This window comes from Camelus dromedarius, chromosome X, assembly GCF_036321535.1.
Source record: "Camelus dromedarius isolate mCamDro1 chromosome X, mCamDro1.pat, whole genome shotgun sequence".
NCBI lineage: Eukaryota > Metazoa > Chordata > Mammalia > Artiodactyla > Camelidae > Camelus > Camelus dromedarius.
In genome coordinates this window covers 56,071,185-56,085,708 of record NC_087472.1, presented here as the reverse complement: position 1 = coordinate 56,085,708, position 14,524 = coordinate 56,071,185, and the positions used below count along the sequence as shown (strand labels likewise).

General features: G+C 34.3%; 1 protein-coding gene across 2 annotated transcripts in view; it reads right to left on the bottom strand.

Moving 5' to 3' along the window:
- Positions 1–2,892: 2,892 nt before the first annotated feature.
- MAGT1 (magnesium transporter 1) overlaps positions 2,893–14,524 on the bottom strand; it is a 41,970-nt gene continuing 30,338 nt past the window's right edge. For both annotated transcript variants that reach the window (XM_010987733.3, XM_031446225.2), the window contains exons 7-10: positions 14,337–14,400; positions 8,642–8,716; positions 6,215–6,305; positions 2,893–4,936 (exon numbers count right to left, since the gene is read on the bottom strand). In XM_010987733.3, coding sequence (XP_010986035.1) covers positions 4,921–4,936; positions 6,215–6,305; positions 8,642–8,716; positions 14,337–14,400 — 246 coding nt within the window. In that variant the 3' untranslated portion in view covers positions 2,893–4,920. The remainder of the gene's footprint in view (positions 4,937–6,214; positions 6,306–8,641; positions 8,717–14,336; positions 14,401–14,524) is intronic.

The window sequence follows — 14,524 nt, the reverse complement described above, 5'->3', positions numbered from 1 at the left end:
TGACTACTTTATATACCTCATATAAGTGGAATTATACAGTATTTGTCTTTTTATGACTGGCTTATTTTAGTCAGCATAATGTTCTCAAAGTTCATCATGTTATACATTAGAATTTCCTTCCTTTTTAAGGCTGAATAGTGTACCATTGTGTGCATATACATTTTGCTTTTTCATTCATACACGGATGAACACATGGTTTGCTGCTACTTTTTGTCTATTGTGAATAATATTGTGAATAATAATGTAGGTGTACAAATTATCTCTTTGAAATTCTGCTTCTAATTCTTTTGGATCTGTACCCAGAAGTGGAATTGCTGGATCGTATGGGAATTCTTTTTTTTTTAAACTTTTTTTTATTGAGTTATAGTTATTTTACAATGTTGTGTCAAATTCCAGTGTAGAGCACAGTTTTGCAGTTATACATGAACATACATACATTCATTGTCACATTCTCTTTCGCTGTGAGCCACTACAAGATCCTGTATATATTTCCCTGTGCTACACAGTACAATCTTGTTTATCTATTCTACATTTTGAAATACCAGTCCCTTCCCACTCCCCAACCCCCTGGCAACCACAAGTTTGTATTCTATGTCTATGAGTCTGTTTGTGTTTTGTATTTTTTTTTTTTACATTCCGCATATGAGCGATCTCATATGGTATTTTTCTTTCTCTTTCTGGCTTACTTCACTTAGAATGATATTCTCCAGGAACATCCATGTTGCTGCAAATGGCGTTATGTTGTCGGTTTTTATGGCTGAGTAGTATTCCATTGTATAAATAGATCACCACTTCTTTATCCAGTCATCTGTCGATGGACATTTAGGCTGTTTCCATGTCTTGGCTATTGTAAATAGTGCTGCTATGAACATTGGGGTGCGGGTGTCATTTTGAAGTAGGGTTCCTTCTGGATATGTGCCCAGGAGCAGGATGACTGGGTCATATGGTAAGTCTATTCCTAGTCTTTTGAGGAATCTCCATACTGTTTTCCACAGTGGCTGCACCAAACTGCATTCCCACCAGCAGTGTAGGAGGGTTCCCTTTTCTCCACAGCCTCTCCAGCATTTGTCATTTGTGGACTTTTGAATGATGGCCATTCTGACTGGTGTGAGGTGATACCTCATTGAAGTTTTGATTTGCATTTCTCTGATAATTAGTGACATTGAGCATTTTTTCATGTGCCTATTAATCATTTGTATGTCTTCCTTGGAGAATTGCTTGTTTAGGTCTTCTGCCCATTTTTGGATTGGATTGTTTGTTTTTTTCTTATTAAGTCATATGAGCTGGGAATTCTATTTTTAGTTTTTTTTTTTTACAGATTGCCATATTATTTTCCATAGCAGCCACACCAGTTTACATTCCCACCACCCAAAAATGCACAAAGGTCCCAATTTCTTTATATCTTTCCCAACACTTATTTTCTATTTTTTTTATAATAGCCATCCAAATGGGTCTGAGGTAGTATGTCATTTTGGTTTTGATTTCATTTCTCTATTGATTGACAGTCACTGGTACTTTCCCCCTAATTACAAGCAGGAAATTTGAGAACACAGAGTGAAAGGGATGTATAGACAAATAATTCTGAAGAGTAATCTCTAGGCTCTTGTGACTGGTTTCCTTCTGAATAAAACCCTTTGTCTCCCCACCTAAGTTCTACTTTCACAGATTAAAGGGAGTCAGTTGAAACTCCTCTCCTCTTCTAAAGCCTGCTTTAGTCCCTCTGGGGAAATGCTTCTCTAATTAGGACCCTTCTTCCAGCAATCTAGATGTCAGGAAACAATGAAGATGGACTGACTACAGTTTCCATTTCTCCAGGGAGTAATTTGCATCCTGAAGTGAAACCTAATTCATAGGAAATGTGCAGCGACACAGGAAACCTATAGGCATTTCCTTGGAGTAATCTTCAGTAAATTGCTTCACGTCTCTACAGCAGGTTTTCTCTAGCAGTCAAAATGAAGGGACTGATTAAGTGGTATCTACAGTCCCTTTGGCTTTGACTTTCTCTAATATTGGCAAACTATTACAGCTTTTGATCTCATCCTTGCTCATAATTGGGCAGAAACCCACTTAAATCAAGATGTGATATTAACATATTGGCTTCAAATGTATTCTTTCTAAAAAACTATTTCAATGTATATTATTAAATGATTTTCAGCTATAATGGTCTCCACAAGTATTTCCCAGCTTCTTGAGGAAACTGACTACAAAATATCCTACATTTCAATTGATTTAATTCAACACCAAACATGAATATCACAAATAATACCTATTCAAAATTTGAATACATCTTTAATATTTTGCATCATAGAACAATAGGGCTGGAAGGAACACTGAGGTGACTTAATCCAATGCACTCATATTAGAATAAAGAAATAGATAGTTCCAGAGGGGTTCATATGGCTTACCTGTGGTTACATAGCTAGGGAGGAACTAAGTAAGGAATAAAAGTTGTTTAAAAGCCAGATCTCTTTACTTCTTGTCCTGTGTTGCTGCTCCTTGTTTGCAAATGTACTGCTGTCCAGTATTATATAACTTGATAATCTGTCTGGGTAACTGTTTCACATCAGTTAGTACCAAAAGCGAATTAACTAATCACAGTGTTCACTGACTAGGACAAAATGTAGACCAACCATTGAAAAGAGCCATTCATCTACTTATCTCGGCTGTTTTGACTAATCTAATGGGTGATAACATTAATGAAGGATAATGTATGGAATTGTGGAAGAATGTATCTCAATACAGAAATAGTTCAGTAAATTGTCCTACCAAATTCACTGTTATTAGGACAGTAAGAAATTGAATTATAATTTCAAAATGGAATATCCTAATATTGAAATTCTAGTTTAGTGTTTTACATTCAACCCTCTTTAGATATTAACCAAAAACTCAGAATTTAGATTATAAAAGTTTATTGATACAATCAAAAAGCAAACAGCCAGACATTTGGTTATCTTTGCCACTACACTGTGCCATTTTGAATAGCATTTTTAATGCATAACAAATAATATTTAAACCATTACTAGAAAAGTAAATTAAGAGTCTACTTAAGGCACTTCAGATGAAAGCTAATTTCAACATTTCCACAAAAGTAACACTATTCTAACTGTAGTAAATCTGCTTTCTACAGATTTTAGCCAGAATGCAACTTCTCTCCTTACAGAGAAAGGGAGACAAAACAAATACAAAAAACTGACATTCTTTTGATGCTTATGGCAAATTATCTGGGACTATATAGATTACATGGCAGTAATATTCCCCTGGTTAGTCTGTACAAAGCAGGGCATATTCATACAGGTCTCATAAGAATCACAGCATAAATTTATTTGGCCTGAGACAAGTATAACAGCAGATACGGAATCCAGAATCACACAATTTACAGGTGAGTAACAAAAACGAGCTCCATTAGAGTAAAAAGGTGAACTATATTCCCTCAGCAACCAAATCTACTAACAAAAACAAAAACCCCACATAAAACATTTCTTCTTAGGCAATTATATCCATCTCTTTCTTCAAAATTCTATTATATAAGATTTCTAGACCACATGGGAGAGTTATTAAATTGTAAATAGTATCAGGCAGTCACAGTATTATTTTAAGGTAATACTTCTAAGATTTCCTTAAAATTTTGTTCACAATCAGAATTCTCATATTTCCATAACTGGCATTTCAGGATACTCTTCATAACTATGGGGCAGGTTATAGCTAGATCTAATGATAACCATTTCTGTTCATTCTTCACAGAAATTTGGTTAGCACATATGGTTATTTTCACTGACAGAAAAGACAAAAACTCAAACAAAACCACTTCAAATATCACTTTGTTTCTCCACTTAAAGTGAGAAAATGAAGGCTAAAATAACAGCAAAAAACAGAATAGCTTTCAAGAACCATTTACTTTCTATTCATAGACAACAACTTAATATTTCATGATTAAATTATTTTCCCAATCTAGGGGAGTCCTTTTCCTTAACACAAGGGTTAAAGAAATATGTTTTAATTGTAGTACAGAAATCAACTTAACCAGATGAACCTATCTTTTTCTCTTACGTACGAATGAAAGAAGTGATAATCTCTAATTTGCAGAAACATTTTAGACCATTTTTAATTTACACTGATTTTAGTGCTAAGCTACACTTTTATTAGAGAGGGGTCACCTTAAATAAAAGTAAACTAGGGAGACAGAATGAACCTGAAATTGTTTCAAATGAAAGATAGTTAACACTATTCATGCAGAAATTATAATCCTGTACTCAGAGATACTTCTTAATGTCTACAGCTACCAAGAAGCATAGTTTCCACAGTATTTCAGGAGGAAAGATGGGGGAAGAGGAGGACTGGCTAGTCTTTCTTCCTAAAGGCTAGATGTATACTCTGAAGAATGGTGTTCCATTTTCAGAAGACCACATAGCACATATGATTTCTTTCCCAAAAGGAAAGATGTGGAAAGTATACACACCCATGCAAAGATGGAAAAGCTAAGAATGGATTCCTGATGCTATTATCTGTAACAGGCATATGCAGGAACATCTGGTCACGACTTTTTCCCTCACCTTTGGATAAGATAACAAAAAAATCAGATTGCCAAAAGTTAATAACTAAAGCAGTTCTGAACTTTGTTCTAATTAAAATGAAGTAGTAGTTTTAAAATTTTTATAAAATATTTAATTCAACTAAATTAAATGTTCCATAAAGTTTACCGGGAAGGGAAGGTTAAGAGAATTGTATCCAAATACTTCATGATTTTGACAGAAAATTGCTTGTTAAGGCACTATATACATCTTCTTTGGTTAAATGATTAACTATTTTAATCACTTGAAAAAAAGAGGTAATACAAAATACACAAATTGCATCCTTTCACACGCACGTTTTTCATTTTTCAATTTCCATTACTCCAGTGTCTACATATCTCTGGAATCCTTTTTAACTCATCAGAAAGCTGAAACAAAAACATACATCAATCTATTAGTCTCTGAAAGAAAAGTAGTGTTTACTTCTAATGAATATGTTGATTTTTAACAGATCAAAGAATGTTTGGGTACATGTATACTAAACTTTGAGCACCAATAACAAAAAGTGTGAAATACTGAGATATTGAGGTAGTCTTAGGAGAAAAGGAAATAGACATGACTTCAAGTTAAAGTATCTCCTGAAGAGAGACACCAATTAATAATTGAATCAACCATGGTGATCAAATAAGTAAGCAGTCCCAGCAAGATTACTCTTGCATTCTAGTTAGCATTTTATAGAAGATAAATTATTTTAAAATGTACATGCACAGAAGAGTAAAAGTATAAAGCTGGAAGATTATAAGTCAAGGATAAAAGTTTGAGTAGGTTTTGGTCTTTAAGCTTACTGGGAAAAAATGCAAAAGAAGATTAATTTAAGTTGTTCATTGATCAAAATACATTTAGGAATGTTGCCTATAATGAACCAACCAGGGAGTTGCTCAAAACTATCTAATAAAAATTTGTGTTAAAAATAATATGAAGAATGAATTTGGGTCTCAAAAATATCACTTGATATACTTTACTTTTAGTGTTCATAGTCTTTTATACAACAGGACAATGCTGTATTAAAAGAATAGGAATTATAGTAAATGGCACTCAGATTATAAAACTAACTTGTAACATTCCCATTATATACAGGTACATTTCTCTTGGCTATTAAGAGAGTAAAACCAAGAACTTATAACCAGGAGAGTAATTACTTCCCTGAGCCTTAGAGATCTCTATGAACGTTTCAAGCCAATTAGACCTTCTTAAACATTCTTCTTATTATACATTCTACAAACTGGATTCTAATCAAGTGTTCTGTTTATGCCATCTAAAGAGCCTGAAAGTATAAGTTAAAAGTTAAAAAAAAATTAAAGAATAATTTTGTCCTCAAGAAGATGTAAAGTATGCAGACAATGAACTGTGTGAGTAGACACTGTATAAAATGTTCTAATCATTACGTGTTCGATGGATTTCTAGGTTAAATTAGGTGATGTCAGAATACCCCTGAATGATATCCCTGAGAACAGAAATCACATACTATTGCTCACTGTATCATAATTACCTTAATTTCTACGTGTGACATACCTATATTAAAGCCTATCTCTTTGCTTTAGAAGCTAGAATACTTTGGAGGTAAAGTGAAAAAATATTATAAAGCAACATCAACTCCAATCATTGTAAGAATAGCTGATCACTATATAAATGAACAATAATCATACCTATATGGATATCCATGATATTTAGATCTGAAAATAGAGAGCATCCAGCTGAAGAATAATACAACGAGTCCAATACCAGCTACACACATTACTATAGAAAAATAAAAAGAGAGTAAAATGAGCATGTTAAGCATAATAGTCAGAGCATAAATTTTAGGCTACACTTCCAATAGTGAAAAGCAAGGGCTATAATTTACTGGTAAATCTCAACTTTGTAACAAAATTCATTCCCATTCTTGTATCTTCAGGAGTCTGCCTTCTCCTTTAATTTGCTCCATTACAATACAACAGTTCCATTTACATACTTGTGCAGTTTAATTGAAATACTGAATTTCATTAAAGCTGTCACAGTCAAGAATTTAGAAACACTGTTTTACTACTGACAAGAAAATCACTCTCACTAAACTTCTTTTAAAGCCTTAATATGGCCTTACTATATTATTAATAATAAATACTGACCTAAAGACATCTGATATCATTGTGACAGCTTCACTTGAAAGTACTTTATTCATGCACAGGTAATTACACTGCTTGTATGAAGAACTCCTTCAATATGGGTTCCTCATTTGAATAATGAGGGGGAAAAAAACCCTGATTCTTAGCCCTAAGTTCACAGCTCTCTCCATTAATCCCATATGCTCTTGTTTAGCATAGCAGTTAACAACTTTAATTCTAGATGCTGATCCTGCAATGCTCAAGTATGATTCCCATAAATTGAGGTTCTTTGAGTCCCTGGACTAAGACTGGCTAAGGAGCACAGAGGTAGGGGAGTGGGAAAGCATGTGTGCTACAACAGTGGAAGCTCCAGGGAAACATATTTATTGGCCAATACTAAAAATGACTTTAGTTTTGTTTTACTTGGAGAATAATGGTTTTTCCTTTTTAAATCTTCACACAATATCATTAGGGGCTAAAATGCAAACATCAAACGTACTTTTTATGAGTATTAACACATGCTCATTGTAGAAGCCTTTTTTTTCCCTAATCAAATGCACACATACATGTATATACACAGTTTCACTCTGAATATATGTTTGTATTCTACTTTTTCCAAATACCTAAAAGTGCTTAGGGGAGTTCCTGGCACATAATAAGAGCCGAAGAAATATTTATTATTATTATTTGTGATTATTTCATTAGTTTATAATCTTAGAAGATTAAATCGTGACTATTTTAATATATGTCACCAAAATGTTTTACAATTTAAATTCATGCCAGCAGTATAAGACCCAGATGGCCTTTCCCCAATAATGAATACTGAAATAGGTAATTTTTCAAAAGCCAGGAAATGAAAGGATGCATACTGACTGGATAAAAAATTAGTTCCATTTTTCTAATATGTAAAAATTCATTTTTATTCAGCAAAATAAGTATCTCCCAAATTTAAAATCCAATGTCATCATTTTTTTCTACAAGGAAGAGTGAATAGATGTATCAAGTTAGGTTAATTTTGATGACATTTAACTTTTTAACCATAAAAGGGAAACTCTGACTTAAACTGATTTCATGTTAAATAAATTAAATTACATTTTTAGCATTTCTTGGTAACAGATACCAGTGTGTGAATATTCTAATATATAAAAAGTCCATGCAAACAAATAGGGAAAGGAATAAGACTCTAATACGTAAGTATCAAAAGACAAAAAGACATTTTACAAAAGGGAAAACACAAACAGCTAATAAACACCTAAGAAAGTATTCAACTTCACTAAACACCAAATATGCAGAAAATGACATTTCCTCCTTATGTGATTAGCAAGTATACACACACACATTTTTAGTGAGGTTATCTAATGTTGATAAAGTTACAGTGAAACAAGCATTCTGAAATACCACTGGTAAGAATCTAAATTATTAAAACATTTGAGGGGGAAGGAAGAATTTGGCATCATTGGCTTCAAACAGCAAGATAATTGAAAACAGACACTGGACCACAAAGTCATTCTACTTTAAGGAATTAATATGAAATGAAGATAAACTTAATACACACCGTAATAGTCACTAAATAAATATTATTATAATGAAAGCTAGAAAAAATTAAACATTTAACAGAATCAGAATGGTTAAGTAAATTACAGAATAGAGTTTAAATTAAAAATCACATATAGGAAAGTATTAGTGAAATGTTTTAACTCCAATTAAAGGGGGGTATAAAATTTAAAATGTTATACATACAGCTGAAAAGATGTTTTAACAAATGGAAAGAACTATATTACAACATTAAAATATTAGCTTTTCAATAGTGGAATAATGGGTAGCTCTCCCTCCAAATGTTTCATTCTCCTCCATTTTCTACAATGAGCACATTTTACTTTCATAATAATAAAGAAGTAAGATAACATAACTATGGGGGAAGTGATTAAGAGGACACTTTTTTTCTGTATTAAAGGCAAAAATTGCTACATTATGGCATATGATTAGACTTACTCTTTCGCTTTCCAATATCCATGTCAGACGTAGCAGCTTCACATAAAAGCACCATCCCTAAGGTAACCCCACCATCTTAGAAAATTGTTTAAGGAGAAATTCACACAGATAAAAAGGACATACAACTTGAATATTCCTAGAATAATATAGGATGAATAAATATATAAACTTCCAACTCTTTTTTTTAAAATTTTTTTTGGGGGGAGGTAATTAGGTTTATTTATTTATTTTAATGGAGGTACTAGGGATTGAACCCAGGACCTCATGCATGCCAAGCACACACTCTACCACTGAGCTATACCCTCCCCCTAAGTCTTCAACTCCTAATTACAAAAAAATTGTAACTAAATAAGTAATCTTGTATCTATAGAGTAAGACAATTAATTACTATGAAGATAAAAAAATATTACGGTTGGAAAATTACTTCATTTGCACAAATAAAAACTGGTATTTTAAACAAATGTACCACTATAACTAATAGATGAAGTATGAATTTTCCTCTAGAATTGAAATAACCTTCTGGAATATTCTTCCAACTATTGCTCCAATCTCTTACATATTTTTAAAAAATTAAATAGCCATTTTGAATTATTTCAACTACCCTCCAAAAAAGAACACACTTGAAGTGTATACCATTTATAGAGAAAAGCAAATAATTTTTATTTAAAAAAAAAACTTCTTAAATGTTTTCCAGAATTTCAACAATTAACCTTTAAAGCACAAATTATTACTAACCTACCTAAATTGTCTTATTCTAATGAAAAATAAAATCCCACATTCTATGACCTCACTTTTATTCAGTTTAATATAGAAGCTACATAAATACAAAATAGACCTACTCATGCAAATAGGTAACACATGGCATGGTTGAACAGTAAAATAAGAAAAATCAAATTTTAAAGCAAACAGAATGCATTCTAGTAGAAAAGAGAGATTCACCCTGCTGTTTGGGGAATATAAACAGCAGTTTAAAATGCTCATAATTAATTATGTACATCCACATTGTATGCTACCGCATGTGGGCAAGCAGAAAGAGAAAAATAGGTGTTCAGATAAGGCCTGAATTTATAATTGGCTCTAAATCTGTCTATTCATCCCTTCACTATCATCTTACATTTCTCTTCAATAGCCTCTTGTTGGGGATGATACCCATTCATGTTTTTTGTTGCTTAACATAGTCATCTTCTCCAGTGATTACTTTTTCTTACTAGTGTTCTTTATACGCAGGTATGTATAAAGATTGATCATGTCTATAGGCTTTGGTTATATGGTACTCCAATGGTTGAGACTTTTGTTTTTAAATGGTTTGTTTTTGTACATACGTATATATTTGTTTTTGTATATATGTTTTGTATATATGTTTGTATATATGTTTGTTTTTGTCTATATGCTTTTTCTTTGAAGGTGCTTTCCATCTTACAGTATACCACCAAAGTCTTTGTGTCCTGTTGTTCTCATGATGCACTTCCATATGTAGTGTTTCATTTCATTTACAGATGCTTTAAACTTTTACTAACGCTGCTTATTATATGGCAGACACAATCAGTTGAGGTTACAAAGTTAGAGGAAATATAGGCCATTCCTTGGACAAGTTTACACTCTAGTGGGGGATACAAACAATAAAATAAATAATAAATAATTACATAATCATGATTACAGGTTACCCTGAGAGAACTGAATAGAAAGTAGAGGAGGTGCTATTCCATAAGATACAAGAACTAGGCTATTTAATGAGCTAGTAGGTTTGGGGTTCAAGATGGCAGAGTAGTAAGATGTAGAGTGCACCTCCCCCAACAAACACATCAAAAATACATCTACATGTGGAAAAATTTTCATGGAAAACTAACTGGAGACTGGCAGAAGAACTGTTATACAACCAAAACTGCAAGAAAGATTTCCACATAACTAGGTAGGATGGGGAAAAAAGGTGTAGGGTCAGGATGTGCGCCCCTGGGAGGGATCTGTAAAGAAGAGGTGGTCCACATGGGTGGACTGTCACCCTGGGGAGTGAGCAGGTCGAGCCACAGTATGGGCATCCCAGTCCTGGGGTGCTGCGCAGAGACAAGCCTCCTTGCCTGCTGGGAAATCCGCTCAGACAGAAGGGCTGAGGAAGCCTAGACTCCATTTGCAAGCAACGCGCATGATAGCTTGCTGACAATCAGGAAGGAGAGAGCTGGTGGCTGCCACCTAGCCACAAATCCAAATCTGAAGGGGTGAACGCCCTGGCCGCGTCCACTCCACACCACAGCTTGTTGTGAGATCTGAGCAAAGACTGTCTAGCTATGCATAGACAGAAAGGGGTGCCTGGGGTGGCACCACAAGAACATGCAATGGCTAAGCGCTTAATCTTGGGCAGACAGGCCCTGGGAGAAGACTGCCACAGAGGAAACCCAGATCTCAGGTGGCAACATGGCTACCTCATTTCCTGTTGCCACAATGCCCCAACCCTCAGCCCCAGCCTACTGCACACCACAGCTTTGCACTAGATCTGGGACAAACAACAAAGGGACGCAACCTTGTGCTGCTTCTGGATGGAACTGCGGGCACTTACACAGATGGTGCACAGGGAGGGCCTCTATGACACACAGGCCTCACCTGCTTCAGCAATCACTTCCTCTGGGGCAGGGTATGCACTCAAGGGCAATGAACCCTGATTGCATCTCACCCTCAGGGCTTCTACTCCAACAAGTGGGAGCAGACCCTACCCCTGACAGGGCAGTGACAGCCCTGGAACAGAGCAGAAGCCCCACCTCGTATGCAGCACAGGCTCTAGATACTCCAACACTAACCACATCATGTATCAAGAGGATAAGGACCCCTGAGAAAAGATGTAGCTGGCATCCATACCAAAACCACCTTTGCAACAAAAACACTGGATATACACAGTCTACACAGGGATGTTCCCACATAAAAACAGCCCTTCAAGACCATAGTAGATAACTGTTTCTCCTAAATTCAGAGAGACAGAGACAGTTAAGTAAAATAAAAAGGCAGAGGAACTACTCCCAATTAAAAGAACAAGAGAAATCCCCTGAAACAACAAATAATGAAACAGAGCTCACCAGTCTACTAGACTTTGAGTTCAAAAAGGTGGTAATAAAAATGATAACTGAATTAAGAAAGATTATTGATAGAAATGCCAATCATTATAACAAGGAACTAGATAAAGAGAGGATTCTAAAGACAGCAAGAGAAAAACAGAGTCACTTACAAGGGAACCTCCATAAAGCTACTAGCTGATTTCTCTGCAGAAACTTTGCAGGCCAGAAGGGAGTGGCATGATATATTCAAAGTCCTGTAAGGGAAAACCCTGAAAACTAGGATACTCTACCTAGGAAGATTATTGTTTAGAATAGAGGGAAAGATAAATAATTTCTCAAACAAGTGAAAACTAAAAGCAATACTAAACTTACCCTAAAAGAAATATTGAAGGGTCTTCTTTAAATAGAAAAAAAAGCAAAATCTATAGGAAAGGGAAAATCACAATAGGAAAGGCAAATATATAAAAGGATTTAAGATCAGTTAAATAAGCCAGTATAAATTTAAAAAACAATTTAAAAATTGTAAAAGTGAGTGTAACTACAATAAACAATAAAAGGCTAAGCATGAAGATGTAAAACAGGACATCAAAATCAAGAAATGTGGGGGAGGGGAGTATATACATATATACAAATATGTATATTATATATATATGAATCTACATATAAAATAGAAAACAGATTCCCAGACATAGAAAACAAAATTATAGTTATGAAAGGGGAGAGGAGGGAGGGACAAATTAGGGATATGAGATTAACAGATACAAACTAGTATATGTAACATAGATAAATAACAAGGGTTTACTGTACAGCACAGGGAATTATATTCAGTATCTTGTAATAACCTATGATGGAATATAATCTTAAAAAAAACCCCAAATCACTATGCCGTACACCTGAAACTAACACAATATTGTAAATCAAGTATACTTCAATTACAAAAAAATAAAAAATAAAAGAGCTAGTAGAATAAAGTACAGTATATATGACACGACAAAGACATTTGCATAAAATGAAGCAAGATTAAAGAATTGTGGGAAAATGTTTCAGTTACTGTGATTATTATTGCTCAAGCTATAGTTAAATAATTTTTTTGCCTATTGAATTAGCACTTAAAAAAATGAGAATACATAACAATGGTTAGGACTTGCCAGTGACATCAGGGCACATATATATTTCTGGCAGCAAATCTCCTTACACTTTTTAAGCAAAAGCCTTTTGGAAATCAATTTGTGTGAAATATGAAGAACAATAGAGTCATACAGTTTGTTTCAAACTTCACTTCTGGGAATTTGGAGATATGCCAATTATTTTTATATGCAAGAAAACATTCTTTGTAATATTAACCAACAGAATAATTGAATTATGATATATTCATTATATAAACATTGATAATGATGACTATTTTTCCTTTTTCTTGCCTATATTTTCTTACTTCTCTGTAATTCTCATACACTTTTGTAACAATAAAGGCCATACATGATATATTAAATACTTACAATACATTAAGAAACCAAACTGTATGCAAAGTATATCTATAACAACAAAGAATAGAACTCCTCTAAGTCATTTAGATGATGGGATGACAAGGCAGAGCAAATGACATTACCATTAAGTCACTGGGCAGATTCTCTCATAGCCTGGGCTACAACTGATTCCCATATGTCAATGTCAGGACCCCTTGGCTGAGAAGCAAATCTCTAGGAACATTGCATTTGTTCACTTTGTCGATTTGTTCCACAAAGTCATTGCTTACGTATTCAGGTAGGTAAACTGTGTTTAGTAATACTAAGAAATTTAGACTCTGCCTATCTGGTATCACTGTTACCTTTCCTTGCAGCTTATAGAAGCATCAATTTTCAGATGTGAAAAAGTAAAAATCTGCCCTGTCATTCAAGAGGATGGGACAACACATATATAAAGTAGCTACATAGTTCACAGGAAATAATATTTCTCCCTAGGGCACGCTGCAGCTGTAAAATGTCAAAATAACCCCTGTCTTTGAGCAACTACTGTTTTCTTACTCAATGAGGAACACTGTTCCTTAAAATCACAGACTGATTCAAATTATATCAGTAAGAAGAAAACATTCCATTCTTGCCTGGAGGATCTAAGTCACTCAATTTACAAGTACAATTTCCAAGTATCCTAAGTTTACAATCAAAGCACAGAGCTTCAAAAAAGGAGTTTCTGAAGGCAAAAATCCCACATTTAGCTGAATACTGTAGTTTCCAGGAAACAGAAACCTGGGTCCACTTGATAGTCCAGACCTGATGCTGACCGCTTTATACTTAGCATGGCTTTGCTTTGAGCTCAACAAAACATTGCTTCATTTACATTTCATCTAAGCTCCACCTTTCCTCAAACCTGTAACAACTCTATCTTTCCTTAGGTAAGATGTTCCATGGTTCCTCTGATGTGTAGTCTCTCTTGTAGCAATGATCTAATAAACTTGGCTTTATCAGACTGCAGGTTTGTCCCTGGTGGTCTTTAGCTGATTGGGCAAAGACAGATGACACAGTAATATGATTCCAAAGATGTTACGACTTGCATTAATAAGAGAGCAGCCTCAACCAAATGCTGCAGAGACAATACTAGGATGTGAGAAAACAGGCAAATTAAAACACAGTCCCAAGAACTTATTATAAGGAGGATACTAAACAGAAGGACAATGTGTGTTTCAGCAACAAACTGGGCTTGGCTGCTTCCATGGATATAATTCTAGGGGGGGAAAAAGAGAAAATTTAATCTTTAAATATACATTAAATTTTAGTATTTTAATCCTAAAATGGGCTATTTTCAAACACTATGAAATTACTAATTTAGCCAATGTATATAAGCACTG